This window comes from Pristis pectinata, chromosome 17 (genome assembly GCF_009764475.1).
Source record: "Pristis pectinata isolate sPriPec2 chromosome 17, sPriPec2.1.pri, whole genome shotgun sequence".
NCBI classification, from domain to species: domain Eukaryota; kingdom Metazoa; phylum Chordata; class Chondrichthyes; order Rhinopristiformes; family Pristidae; genus Pristis; species Pristis pectinata.
Window position 1 is genome coordinate 24,722,316 of NC_067421.1, and position 15,299 is coordinate 24,737,614.

Genomic DNA, 15,299 nt, shown 5'->3' on the forward strand with positions numbered 1-15,299 from the left:
CTTCTTGCCAAGGACTTTTCATCACCCACATCTGGCTTCCCTAACTCCCTTCGAGTTATTTTCTGGCTTCTTTATAATTCTCAAGGGCTCTGTTTGATCTTAGCTTCCTAAGCCTTACATACATTTCCTTTTTCTTCTTGACTAAATTCACTACCTCTCTTGACATCCAAAGTTCCCTGACTTTACCATCCTTATCCTTCCTTCTTCCTGAAAGATACCCATCATGTACTTTGTGCAGTTGGTCATTAAACACCCTCCACGTCAGATATGGACTTGCCCAATACAGCTGTTCCCAATTAACTTTCCCTAGTTCCTGCCTAATGCTCTCATAATTTACCCTGCTCCAATTTAATACTCTCCCACAAGGTCCACACTTATCCGTATCTGTAGCTATCTTAAACCTTAAGGAGTTGTGATCACTGTTCCCCAACTGTTCTCCCACTGAAAAGGTTAGTCACCAGGTCAGACTCATTACCCATCACCAGTCCAGTATGGCTCCTCCTCTCGTTGGACTATCTACGTATTGATTTAAAAAACCTTCCTGGATGCACCTAACAAATTCTGCCCCATCTAAATCACTTGCGCTAGAGGTTCCAATTTATATAGGGGAAGTTGAAGTTCCCCCACTACAACAACCCTATTATTTTCATACCTTTCCCTAATCTGCCTGCATATCTGTTCCTCAATGTCCCAGTGGCTATTGGGGATCTGTAGTATAATCCCATCGCAGTGATTGCACCTTTCTTGAGTTCTACTCATATAGACAGTGGATGAGCCCTTCATTATGCGCCCTCTGAGTGCAGCTGTGATACTGTCCTTGATTAATAGCAAAACTCTCCCCCCTCTTTTACTTGCTTCTCCATCTTTTCTAAAACATTGAAAGCCTGGAACATTAAGCACCTTGAAAACCATAGACTGGTGAATCTCACAAAAGTGGTAGGGAAGTTGCTGGAGAGGATTCTTAGGGATAGGATTTATGAGCATTTGGCAATCCATGGCCTAATTAGGGACTGTCAGCATGGCTTTGTGCAGGGCAAGTCGGGTCTTACTATCTTGATTGAGTTTTTCAAGGAGGTAACGAAGGTGATTGATGAAAGCAGAGTTGTGGATGTTGTCAACATGGATTTTAGTAAGGTGTATGACAAGGTCCCTCATGAGAGGCTCATCCAGAAGATTAAAATGCATGGTATCCATGGTGAATTGGCCATTTGGATTCAGAATTGGCTTGCCCACAGAAGACAGAGGGTAGAGGATATATAAATGACCTGCATGAAAATGTAGATGGTGGATTAGTAAGTTTGCGGATGATACGAAGATTGGTGGTGTTGAGGATAGCATAGAAGACAGGCAAAGGATACAGCGGGATATAGATTACTTGCAGATATGGATGGAGAAATGGCAGATGGGAGTTTAACCCAGCCAAATGTGAAGTGCTGCACCTTGGGAAATCAATGTAAAGAGACAGTACACTGTTAATGGCAAGACCCTTAACAGTGTTGATGAACAGAGGGATCTTGGGGTCAATTTCATCATTCCCTGAAAGTGGCTACACAGGTTGATAGGGTGGTAAAGAAGGCACATGGCATGCTTGCCTTTATTATCTTGAGGCACTGAGTACACGAGTCAGGAACTTATGCTGCAGCTTCATAAAATTCTAGTTAGGCCGCATCTGGAGTATTGCATTCAGTTCTGGTCACCCCATTATAGGAAGGATGTGGAGGCTTTGGAAAAGGTGCAGAAGAGGTTTACCAAGATGCTGCCTGGATTAGAGGGTATGTGCTATAAGGAGAAGTTGGACAAACTTGTGTTGTTTTCTCTGGAGTGGCGGAGACTGAGAGGAGATCTAATAGAGGTTAGAAGATCATGAGAGGCATAGACAGACAGCCAGCATCTTTTTCCCAGGGTTGGAATATCTAATACCAGAGGGCATGCATTTAAAGTGAGAGGGGGTAAGTTGAAAAGGAAATGTGCAGGGCAATTTATTTTTTTTATTATACACGGAGAGTGGTAGGTGCCCGGAATGCATTGCCTGGGGTGGTGGTGGAGGAGGCAAACACAATAGGGGCATTCAAGAGGCTCTTAGATAGGCACATGAATATGCAGGAAATAGAAGGATATGGAATTGTTTAGGCAGAAGGAATTAGATTAGTTGGGCATTTGATTACTAATTTAATTAGTTTGGCACAACACTGTGGGCTGAAGAACAGTACAGCACAGGAACAGGTCCTATGTACTAGAACCAAGAGATCTACAAGTTCTGCAGCCTATCCTATCACCATCCTATCATGACTGATGATGGATAATTAAAACAGCCAATAGAGGAACACATCCTCGATGTCACCAGAGCCAAATTTTCTGCAGTCTCCGATCAATTTAATTCACTCCACATACCAAGAAACAGCTAACTGGATATAGCAAAGGCTATGGGATTCAACAACATTCCAGATATGGTGCCAAAGATTTCTACTCCAAAACCAATTGTGCTTCTAATCAAGCAATCCCATTACACCTGCAACACAACAATATGGAAAATTATGACCAAAACAGTCACTTAATCCATCGTCAGTTGACTCATCACAGTGATGGAGGTTATTTCCAGTGCTTTCAAGCTGTACTTACCAATTACCTGCTCACTGAAGATCTGAACTTGAATCGGAAGATGACCACCTGACATTAAAAGGAGCCTGAATAAAATGGAAGTTGACAGGAATCGAGCAGAAAGATAGTTGTTGTTGTCTGAGATGAACCTCAGCCACAGGAGTGAGAAATTCTCCAGGGCATAGTCCTAATCCCAATCATCTTCAACTGCTTCATTAACATATTTCTCTCAAGTAGGTCAGAAGTGGATATGTTCATTAATGATCACACAAAGTTTAATTCCATTTGCTACTCATGTTACAGACTCGGTGAAAGTCCCTTTAAGATAGTGTCAGTGTCAGTGTGGCATGCTTACATCAATAGAAAATAAAGGACGTAATGACGTTGTTGAAGAGGTCAGAAGAAGGGGGGGGGGGGGGAAGAGAGAGAAGGGAGAGAGACACCAGCTTGCTAGTTTTCTCTATCGATGGATGAGAAACAATAACTGTGTCTGCCACTGAAATCCATGTATGGAAATTGTAAGTAATCCGGTGGAGTTCACTTTGTTGCTGACCTGTAGAAGGAAACAGGTATTTGTGTGGACGACCACGATTCGGATGCTTTTCGGGGTGAGGAAGTCACTACCGAGTAAACACTGAAGTGTCGTTTGGGTTCCATCGTGGAACATTTGGATTTCGTAATTACTCTCCCTATGTTCTCTACATCTACGTCTTATCTTCAGACAACGGTGGTTGTTGAAGAAGCCTTTGTTCATGTTTCACCTTATGGCTTGCGGAACTGAACTTTAAGAACCATTCCTGGACTTCGAGTTTGGGACTTTGCCACACACACACACACGAAGAGTTTAGTTTTTGGGGTTAATGTTCAAGGTTTAATATTTTTGAATTCTAACATACTAACATTTTTACTTTTATTTTTCGTATCATCATAAGTAGTGATTAATAAAATAGTTTTTTAACACTGAATCATGACTCAGTGTGTTTCTTTTGTTGCTGGTTCATGACACTCATTAAAATGAACTGGTACATGCCTATATTCAGCATGCAGAGACAATGGTCAAACACAGGCTGATAAATGGCAAAAAGCATTTGTGCCATACAGCAACAGCCTTCATCTATGCATGACATTCAGAAGCATTTCACTATCACAATCACCCACAATCAAAGTTATGGGAGTCACCATTGACTAGAAACTCAAAAGGGATTAGCCACAAAAATACTGTTAGGACAAGAGATGGTCAAAAGTTAACAACCCTGCTGTGAGTGACAAATGTCCCAATTCACCCAAGTATTTCTATCATCCTAAGTCTAGAACATGATTGAATACTTGTTACTATGAATTCCACCAGTCATATGCCTTGGTGGAAATATATTTACATACTATGGTGGTTAGGCAAACCCCTGGAACTCAATGAGAACCTTCGATACAAGGACTGCAGTAACTACTCACAACTCAGCAACATCCAGGATGGCAGTTAGGAATGAATAATAAGTGCTGTACATCAGTGTCGTGTACAGCCCTCAGAAGTGTGTTTTAAAGTGATCAAGAATGCAATTAATGTAGAAACACTTAATTACAAAACTAAATACAGATGGAGTTTAAATATCACCCAATTTCAGTAAATTGAGACAACAGATTCTGCAGATGCTGAAGTCTGAGGCAACACACGCAAAATGCCAGAGGAACTCAGCAGGTCAGGCAGCATCTATGGAGGGAAATAAACAGTCAATGTTTAGGGTCGAGACCCTTCATCAGGACTGAAAAGGGCAGAAGCCAGAATAAGGTGGTCAGGGGAGGGAGAGGAGCACATGCTGACAGGTGATAGGAGAATCCAGGTGAGAGGGGGAAGGTAGGTGGGGAATAGATTGGCAGGTCATGAGGGTGGGGGAGGGGGAAAAGGGAAGGGGTGAGGGGGCCACAGGAATGAGGGAAAACAACAAAGAAAAAAGGGGTGGGGGGGGGGGGGAGTGGAAGAAGGGATTACCAGAAGTTAGAGAAATTGATGTTGAGGCAAATTAAGAAATTTTTGAAAGCACAAAATTCATTCTGAAAGTTGTTTCTTTTTCAAGTCACTTGTGGGAAAGAAAAACAGTACATTTGAAAAATGATGATATACCTGTTGCATGTTTGATGTTCCTGAGCTTGGTCTTTGATTGGACGAAATCCCCTGAGAAGGTGGCGCTGCAGAAGCCGAAGTGGTAGTATAAAATTGTGAACCCTGTGATCTCTGCGAACGTACACTCTCGGCATCTACATCATCAGCACCTGATCCATGGTGGCTCAATACAAGCTGTACCAAATCCTCCTTCTCACAACAAGTGTCTATTGGTATGTTTCTCAAATTAAGGTACTGACGTAGATCTTTCACCTTTAATTTCATAAGCTCATCACGCTGGAAAGAAGTTTGTTGTAGCAATTCACACGTGCAGCATCTTCGTATATTTTCATTCATCACTGAACAGAATATACAGAAATTCCTCTTGCAATCCTTACATATATACTAGTAAAGAAAATAAATACTGTTAGGCAGTATATATAACCATCTGGCTTGGTGAATCAAGTCGATTGCTCTTTAAAACCAACATTTTGCTAGATTAGGATGAAGAGAAATTTTAATAGAGAAGCTCAAAACTAGAAAGATTTCCTTCAGTGATAAAAAAAATCCTATCGTCAACAAGAATCAGGGGAGTTTGAGGATGTGGGGAAAATAAAGCAAGATGAGCATAGATGGGTGTTTGATGGTCGTCATGGACTTGTTGGGCTGAAGGGCCTGTTTCTGTGATTTATAATTCTAAAGTAATTTATCTATTTTGTAAATGTTCCAATTTCCACTGATCAATAAGTGAGTTACCCATTTTGTAAAAATACATTATTATCCCCACATATAATGCATTGTAGTTGGATGATATATATGACTGAATGGAAGAGTTATCTTTTAAAAAATGATTTTGGGACACTTCAATTGTCAATTTTTCTGAACAATAAATCCATAATCCTCAATTATTATTAGATGTTCTTTTAACCACATACTCAAGGTATTACTATTTCCACTAGGGAAATTAAGCTAAGAGGTAATGCAGAAAGAAACAAACAGGTAACAATAATATAATTTTAGAAATATGAACCACATTTCAAGTGGAAATGAAAACTGCCAAATCATTTCAATAATATTTGCAAAATGAAGTAGCTCAGAAATAGCTACCCAAAGCAAATAGCAAAAGACAAACCTATCGTATCACAAAAATATTCAACTATTCTTCAGCTGTTCATTTGAATAGTCACTAATTGAAAAGCTCGACAAAATATTAGTCAAATGCATAAGACTACACTCTATTACTTGAATAAAATTGTTAATGTTTGCCATGTACATTGTATAGTTTAATTTGAACATGCTATCCAACATATCCCTTAACCTTTTAATACAGTGATTAGCAATAACAGTGCCACTGACTCAAGTTCTCCATGTTAAAGACTCAATGTAAATGTAATCTTTTCTAACTGTGACAGTTTATGAAATTCAACCCATTAAAAATTTAATTTGGCCAAGTTCTATTGCAGTCTATTGCAAAATGTGGATGTTAACACCAAGGCAACTTCACAAAGCATTGAAAAAATTTAGACACCAAATTAGTTCATATACAGTAGACATAGTCCACAGCATTATTTATTGCAACTTGTATCCAACTTTCTACTCAAACCCTATGCTTTCTCCTTGTTTTTGTGCAGGAATACCAAATTAAATGATGTACAAGATAAAAATATTACCCAACATACCTTCTTCCTAGAACGAGTAAATGCCTGACCACAATCTTTACAAACTAAATTTGGAACTTCAGGTGATGGGGAGGGATATGAGGAATACCCTGTGCTGTGGGCAAATCTGAATGGCCCTGCACCTCCACCGAATGCAGGCTGCTGGCCGCGCACAGTTCCAGTACCCATCACTTCATTTAGTAAACCACAACATGAAGCCCACATCGACGTGGCCCCAGCCTATGAAAACAGAAAAAAATTCACACTTTACTGAAGTACACTACTTGCCTCAGAACATGGCTAACAGTGTAGGTCAACAAAATCCATAGTTCCTCAAAAACCTCAAAATTAGATACACTAATTAGTTTACATCATTAGAAATAAAGAAAACACAAGAAGTGAAGCACAGAAATATGTGATACATAATTCAGTTAAACCAGAAAACTTAGGAACTGGAGAAAGACTTATTAAGAAAGGAAATCAAAAAGTTGCAACTTAAATTTGTTCAATTTTTCCCTCTACAAGTTATTCCCCACATCTATACAGCCACATATTTCTGCTCCTGAGATAGTCAATATAATAAAACTCCAATACTACAGCACCCATGGGACTTTGGTAGTGCCAACTAGCAGATTTTCCAGACTATTAGATGTTATTCCAAGTAATACCCAAACTTATAATTTCATTTTTTTTAATCATATTACAGTAGTGTAATAAATTTTGCAGCAAGCCTGGTAAGTTTAAAAGAGAGTGGGAAATATGTAAATTCCCATATCCAGACTGCAGCTACAGATCCATTCACATTCCTGACCCCTGCTATTTCAGGCCTCAATCCTGGCTCTGGCCACACATCTAATCCAGTCTAAATCCCCACCCAGCAGCATTCCAGAACCCCAGCTCTCATACACATCCTATTTGCACTCTGAACCCTTTCCCCACAGTTCACATTCTGGACTAACAAGTGAACCAAATGACAAACAATTAGGATCTCTGAATAAACGTATTCCACATTATCAGTTTTATTGTAACATTGACTGGTCATCTAAAAAAGAAATTGAATTTTAGCGTGCATTCTCTTACAGAGTCACACAGCACAGAAACAGTCCCTTTGGCCCAACTGGTCCATGCCGACTAAGATCTCCATTTAAGCTAGTCCTATTTGCCTGTGTTTGGCCCATATCCCTCTAAACCTTTCCTATCCATGTGCCTGTCCAAGTACTTCTTAAATAATGTTAACGTACCTGCCTCAACCACTTCCTCGGGCAGCTCATTCCATATGCTGACCACTCTTTGGGTGAAAAAGTTGCTCCTCAGGTTCCCATTAAATCTCCCTCCTCTCACCTTAAACCTATGCCCTCGCATTCTTGATTCCCCAACCTGGGAAAAAGACTGCACATTGACCTATGCTCTTCATGATTTCATACAACTCAATAACATCACCCCTAATTCTCCTATGCTCCAAGGAGAACAGTCCCAATCTGCTCAACCTCTCTCTGTAACTCAGTCCCTCAAGTGCCAGCAACACTTTGTGAATCCCCTCTGCACACTTTCCAGCTTAATGGCATCTTTCCTATAGCAGGGTGACTAAAATGGAACACAATCCCACCATAGAAAACATCCTATTGGGATGCATCATGGCTTGGTATGGCAACTGCTCTGCCTGGAACCACAAGTAATTGCAGAGTTATGGACACAGCTCAGCAAATCACAGAAACCAGCCTCCCCTCCACTGACTCTGTCTATACTTCTCACTGCCTTGGTGAAGGAGCCAGCATAATCAAAGACCCCACCCACCCAGGACATTCTCTGTTCTCCCCTCTCCCATCAGGCAGAAGATACAAAAGCCTGAAAGCACATACCACCAGGCTCAAGGACAGCTTCCATCCCACTGTTATAAGACTATTGAACAGTTTCCTGGTATGATAAGATGGACTCTTGAACTCAATCTACCTCGTTATGACCATGCAACTTATTGTCTACTTGCACTACACTTTTTCTGTAGCTGTGACACTTTACTCTGCATTCTGTATTGTTTTGCCTTGTACTACCTCAATGCACTGTGTAATGAATTGATCTGAATAAACGGAATGCAAGACAAGTTTTTCCACTGTACCTCAGTACAAGTGACAATAATAAACCAATTCTAATATTCCAAATGCAGCCTTACCAATATCCTGTACAACTGCAACTTAACATCCCAGCTTCTATACTCAAGTGCCCTGACTGATGAAAGCTAGCATACCAAAAGTCTTCTTCAGCACCCTGTCTACCTGTGACGCCACTTCCAGGGAACCATGTACTTGTACTCCTTGATCCCTCTGTCCTACAACACTCCCCAGTCCTACCATTGACTGGGGAAGTCCTACCCTGATTTGTCTTTCCAAAATGCAACATCTTGCATTTATCCGAATTAAACTCCATCTGCAATTCCTCAGTCCACTTACCCTGTTGATCAAGATCCCTCTGTAAATCCTGATAACCATCAGAAAACTTACTAACCATTCTCATCCAAATCATTAATATAGATGACAAATGGCAATGGGCTGAACACCAATCCCTGGGGAACATCACTTGTCCTCAGCCTCCAATCTGAAAAACAACCTTCCACCATCACCCTCTACGTCTTACCATCAAGCCAATTATATATCCAATTAGCTAGTTCTCCCTGGATCCCATGCGATCTACCTTTCCATAGCAGCCTACCATGTGGAACCTTATCAAAGGCCTTACTGAAGTCCATATAGGCCATGTCTACCACCATGCCCTCATCAACCTTATTGGTTACTTCTTCAAAAAACTCAGTCAAATTCATGAGACATGATCTCCCATGCACAAAGCCATGTTGACTATTCCTAATCAGCCCTTCCTTTTCCAAGTGCTGGTAGATTCTGTTCCTCAGGATCCCCTCCTGTAATTTTCCCACCACTGATGTTAGGCTCACCAGCCTGTAGTTAGCTAGCTTGTCTTTGCAGCCCTTCTTAAATAAAGGCACGACATCAATCACCTTCTAATCTTCCAGTACCTCATTCATGGCTAAAGAAAATGCAAGCATCTCTGACATGCCCCCTGCAATTTCTTCTCTAGCTTCCCTGTCCTGGGATACACTTGATCAAGCTACAGGGATTTATCCACCTCAATATGCTTTAAGATTGCACTTCCTCTTTTGCTATAAGGATACATTCCAATATATCTCTATTCATTTCCCTTAGTCTTCATGACATGCTCCACTGTAAATACAGATGACAACTATTCATTTAACACCTCGCCCATCCCCTATGACCCCACACATAGAAGACCTATTCTCTCCCTAGTTACCCTTTTAATATACTTGTACAATCTCTTAAAATTCTCCTGTACTTTATTTGCTAAAGCTATCACATATCCTCTTTCTACCCTCCTGATTCTCCTCATAAGTGTACATCTCTTATATTTGTCAAGGAATTTGTTTGATCCCAGCTGCCTTTTCCTAACATATCCTCTTTCTTTATCCTGACCAGTGCCTCAATATCCCTCGTCATCCAAGATTCTCTAATCCTGCCAGTTTTGCCCTACATTCTAGCAGAAACATGCTGGAATATCTGCATTGTTACAGATTGATGACCTTTTCATTAGAACGAGCCTAATCCGATACAAATTCGAAAGGCTGGTTATCTGAAATTGTCAAATTCAGCATTAAATCCTAAGAGCTGTAACATGCCTAGCCAGGAGGTAAAATGCTGTTCCCGAGCTTATCTTGGGCTTCTTTATAAGAGTGGAAGAAGCCAAAAATAGATTCAGAGGGGAAGTAGGATGGAGAATTAAAGTGACAGATAACTGGAAGCTCTGGATCACCCTTGTACTCTCAACAAAGCAGTCACATAATCTGCAATCTGTTTCACCAATGTAAGGGAGACTATATCATCCACTCCAATTGTATGTGCATTAAAGCATTAGTACAACTAGTGAATCACTGGTTCACCTGGAGGAATGCTTGGCTCCCAGAATGGTGGATACAGATAAAAGGTCAGGTAATCTATCTCCTGCAATTACATGGGAAAGGACCATGGGAAGGGGAGTGCATGTTGATGGAGATGGATTTATGAACCAGGGAGCCATAGAAAGAATAGTCCCTTCAGAATGCTGAAAGCAGAGGGGAGAAAGAGATATATGGTGGTGGTAGCATCACATTGGAAGTGGCAGAAAATATGGAGGATAATCCATCTACTGTGGAGGCTGGTTGGGTGGAAGGCAAGGGTGCACTTCCCTTGCTCTGGATGGGAGGAGTGGGAGTGAGAACAGAAATATAGGAAATGGAACAGAGATGGTTGCAAAATGTCTCACCTATTATAGAGGAAAAGTAAAGTTCAGGAAAAAAGAAGCACAAAGTGGCTAGAGGTGCCAAGGTATTCAGAGCAATTTCAATTATTGATCATGCTTTTCAAAAAACAGACAGGTTTTTAGGATAGATCATGGGACCTTTAATCATCTACCAAAAGCTAGCATTTTTTGGCACTGTACCCAGTACTATACAACTGTATAAAAGGCAAGTGTAATAGGATATTTAACTACTAAATTCAACAACTAAAGTTTGCTAATAGATTGATTTACTTGAAAGTTTTGTTTCTAATCTGGTTTTACATTCCAGAAGCTTCTATACTTAGTGCAAGTCAAGAAAACCCCACTTTGCTCAGAGATGAGACAAAATGACAAGCCACAAAAAATGCTTCAAGACGACTTTGGAAACTTTTTCCAATTTGAGCGCTAATCAAAAATAGTCCCCTGACATAGAATCACCAGTACCAAAAGTCAAATTCTTTTGTATTTGAGGCAATCCCTGCCTCCAAGCATTTCTAAAATTTGGTTCAAGTGCCAGTGAAGCCCTGCATTTCATTTTGTCTTTCATGAGAATTTTTGCATTGCATGATTTTTTTTTAAACACGGGGTTACATTTTCATAGGCCTAGTAACAATACAATGCCGTCTTGCAACAAATACCTATTCCATAATATACTGCTTCTGAAAATACTTCATGGATGAATGGAATTTTGCAAAGGCAGGCTAAATGCATTGAGTGTTCATTGAATCTATCAAATAATCCAGGAAAACATGAAAGTAATAGTCAAGGTTAAAGTGTTTTTCGGTCTCGGTCTTGAATAATAATAAATACATGACATTTGAGAATCATGTCTCAACTTTACAATACAGTTATCATACTTGTTCAGTTACCTTCACCTCCCCTTTCAGTTGAAAGATCTTCCACTTGGGAGAAACAAAAATCATATCATTTATTATCAAGGACAGAACTCATTTAACTTGTTGTGTAACATTATACTTAAATCAGACATTTGCCTCCATGTAGCCTTGCAAAGGAGTACCTCAACAAAGCACAGATTGTCTGAATTTTCACTGTTTCCACAAATAAGAAGTGGGATAGCCCTATGCAAGGCTACATTAGTATATATTTCATTCTAATTGATTATATGGAGCCACTGGCTTTCAACGTCTCAAATTGGACACAAAGAAATCAAAAAAAACTACAGATGCCAGATATCCAAATAAAAACAGAAACACTGGAAACATTCAAGCGATGCAATGTGCAAAGAGAGAAACATTTAATGCTTCATGTCAGAGATCCGTCCCGAGTGTTTCCAGCACTTTGTTTTTATTTCAATCTAGAGTTATCCATGGCTTGCGTGTACACACTTAAGAGACCAGGACTTGCTGATAGACTACATATCAAAATCTGTCAATTCACCATGCCATTCGATTCCACAATGTCCAACAATATTGTCCAGTCTTGCTGGGATTCTCCACCGGCCTACATGATCCTCCTTCAAGGATTATACGTTCTAGACTCCAAAAAGAGAAGGCAGTTTTTTTTTGTTTTATTTTGCTTTAATATTCTTGGTTTTAAGGGTTTCTGTGTTTTAGTTAACTTTGGTTTTAATTGTATATTCAAAATTTTAAATACCTCAACGTCAGAAACATTTAAAAATTTAGTGAACTGTAAGGATGGTAACATATTTCAAGATATAGATATTGGTATTGGTCTATTATTGTCACTTGTACCGAGGTACAGTGAAAAACTTGTCTTGCATACCAATCATACTGGTCAGTTCATTACACAGTGCAGTTACATTGGGTTAGTACAGAGTGCATTGATGTAGTACAAGTAAAAACAATAATAGTTCAGAGTGAAGTATCATAGCTACAGAGAAAGTGCAGTGCAATAAGGTGCAAGGTCACAACAAAGTAGATTGTGAAGTCATAGTTCATCTCATTGTATAAGGGAACCAGTCTTAGCACAGTGGGGTAGAAGCTGTCCCTAAGTCTGGTGGTATGTGCCCTCAGGCACCTGTATCTTCTACCCGATGGAAGAGGAGAGAAGAGAGAATGTCGTGGGTGGGTGGGGTCTTTGATTATGCTGACTGCTTCACCAAGACAACAAGAGGTAAAGACAGAGCCCAAGAAGGGGAGGCTGGTGTCCGTGATGTGCTGGGCTGTGTCCACAACTCTCTGCAGCTTCTTGCGGTCCTGGGCAGAGCAGTTGCCGTACCAAGCTGTGATACATCCAGATAGGATGCTTTCTATGGTGCATCGGTAAAAGTTGGTGAGAGTCAAAGGGGACAAACCAAATTTCCTTAGCCTCCTGAGGAAGTAGAGGCACTAGTGAGCTTTCTTGGCCGTGGCATCTACGTGATTTGACCAGGACAGGCTGTTGTTGATGTTCACTCCGAGGAACTTGAAGCTCTCAACCCTCTTGACCTCAGCACTATTCATGTAGACAGGTGCATGTACACCGCCCCCTTTCCCGAAGTCAGTGACCAGCTAAGATAGGTGGCAGATGAAATTGAATACTATGAAATATGAAATGTTATATTTTGGTAGGATGAATTAGGAGGCAATATAAACCAAAGAGCACAAGAGATCAGAGAGATACAGGGGTGTACACATGTGCATGGTTTTCCAAAAGTAATTCAAATAAAAAGCATACAGGATTCCAGACTTTATAAACAAACATAGAAGGAAAGTTACAATGAACCTTTAAAAGACCCAAGTACTGGCACAACTGGAGTACAGGCAGATTCAGGTTATGACAGGGTTCCTTTCCTGAGATCTGTTCATAACCTGAATCATTTGAGTCAGAAATGAACAAAAACAGCATGTAGGAGAGGACAACAGAAACAGCTGTAACAGGAGTACGAGCAGGTGTGGGAAGAGCGGCTGCCAGCCAGCCTCACAGACTCAGTAAGTGAATTAGCAAGTCTACGCAGCACTCCCAGCTCCCAACTGTAGCGACCTAGGCGCTGGCAAGCAGCAGGTGAAGCAGACATGCGGAAATGCCCCATTCCCACCCAGCAGAAGATACCCACAGCCCCACAGCAGCTGGCAAATCCATCCTACTGGTAAGTATGGGCTGGCCATAAGAAACCTGGGGAGGACCTGTATTGTTTTTATTTCTGGCCATCACATTTTAAGAAAAGTGTAAAGGTTACAGAGGGGGCAGAAGAGATTTACCAAAGCAATCTGAGGGATAAGGGGCTTTAATTATGTGGATACACTGGAGAAGCTGAAGTTTCGGAATCAAGATGGTGTGGGAACCTGACAAGGGTATTTAAAACAATGACAGACGAGACACAGGGAAGCAAAGAGAACTAAGAGGATAAAACACTTTTTTTAAAAATACAGTGAATGGTTATAGTCTGGATTGCTCTGCCAAGGATAGCAGTGGAGGCAGATTCAATTGTAGAATTCCAAAAGATAAGTATTTGAAATCTAAATAAATTCAGGGCTATGGGGAAAGACAGGGGAGTGGAACTTGTTTGATTGCTTTTACATGGAACTGGTACAGAAATGATGGACCAAATGACCTCCTTCTATATTGTAAACTATGTTCCCAGCTGCCCACTCTAAATTTTCCTTCTACAATGTCTTATTCCTGAGAATTTTTATTCATGCTTTCCATTTAACAGCTTTACATCCTTCAGTTTTTCCCTTAACAAGTACTTATTAAGTAACTTCCAGTCTTCATGTTTCACTTTCATTTAAGGACAATTACTAAACCTTCCTTTCCCTCCCATTTACAAGTCCTTATGACAACACTATTTATCCTTTTCACCAAGACCTCAGTTTCAGTTGCATTAATTTGGAACCCACTCCAAAATGTCTGCCTATCCCAGTAATGGCGGCAGTCTCTCATAAACTGGAAACATTCTTTCCCATGTCATTTCTTCAGTTGGGTACCCATGTCCTAATCTGTTTCTCCCTGTGCCAATTTAAAGGAAGGTCAGGTGCTAAATCCACAAGTTCTGTTCTTTCATTTAATTCGTCACCTCATAGCTCTCTAAACAGTACTTCTAGACTCCTCTTTCCCATATTGCCCGAGTGGATGGTGAAGGCAGAATCTCTCACAACATTCAAGTACCCATTGGGCACTTGAATAGTCAAGGCATAAAAGGCTATGGACCAAGTGCTGCTAAATGAGATTAGTTTGCATGGGTGCTTGCTGGTCAGTATGGACATGTTGGACCAATGGGCATATTTCTGTGCTGTATGAATATGGATTGCTGGTCATAAAAGATCACCATAACTGCTTACAACTCCTCTCTCCTAAATATTCAAGCAAGTTATTTTTCCTACCAAAACCTGATGATGCTGGAGGAACTCAGCAGGCCAGGCAGCATTCATGGAGAAAAGCAGGTGGTCAACGTTTCGGGTCAGGACCTTCTTCAGGACTGAAGGTAGGAAAGGGGGAAGCCCAATATATAGGAGGGAAAAGCAGAGCAGTGATAGGTGGACAAAAGAGGGGAGGCAGGGTGGGCACAAGGTGGTGATAGGCAGATGCAGGTAAGAGACAGTGATAGGCAGGTGCAGGGGAGGAGGGGAGAGCAGATCCACTGGGGGATGGGTCAAAGTTAAGGAGAGAGATGAGAAAGAGGCTAGGAAAGGGAAGAAGAGAAGAAACATGGT

The 15,299-nt window shown here is 40.7% G+C and overlaps 1 protein-coding gene across 3 annotated transcripts in view; it reads right to left on the reverse strand.

Moving 5' to 3' along the window:
* The window catches only part of LOC127579659 (E3 ubiquitin-protein ligase RNF34-like), a 32,395-nt gene that overhangs the window by 13,856 nt on the left and 3,240 nt on the right, over positions 1-15,299 (reverse strand). For 2 of the 3 annotated variants that reach the window (XM_052032605.1, XM_052032603.1), the window contains exons 2-3: positions 6,373-6,591; positions 4,715-5,098 (exon numbers count right to left, since the gene is read on the reverse strand). In XM_052032605.1, coding sequence (XP_051888565.1) covers positions 4,715-5,098; positions 6,373-6,591 — 603 coding nt within the window. Of the gene's footprint in view, positions 1-4,714; positions 5,099-6,372; positions 6,592-12,084; positions 12,179-15,299 lie in introns of all 3 variants that reach the window. The other variant, XM_052032604.1, reaches the window with a different exon arrangement.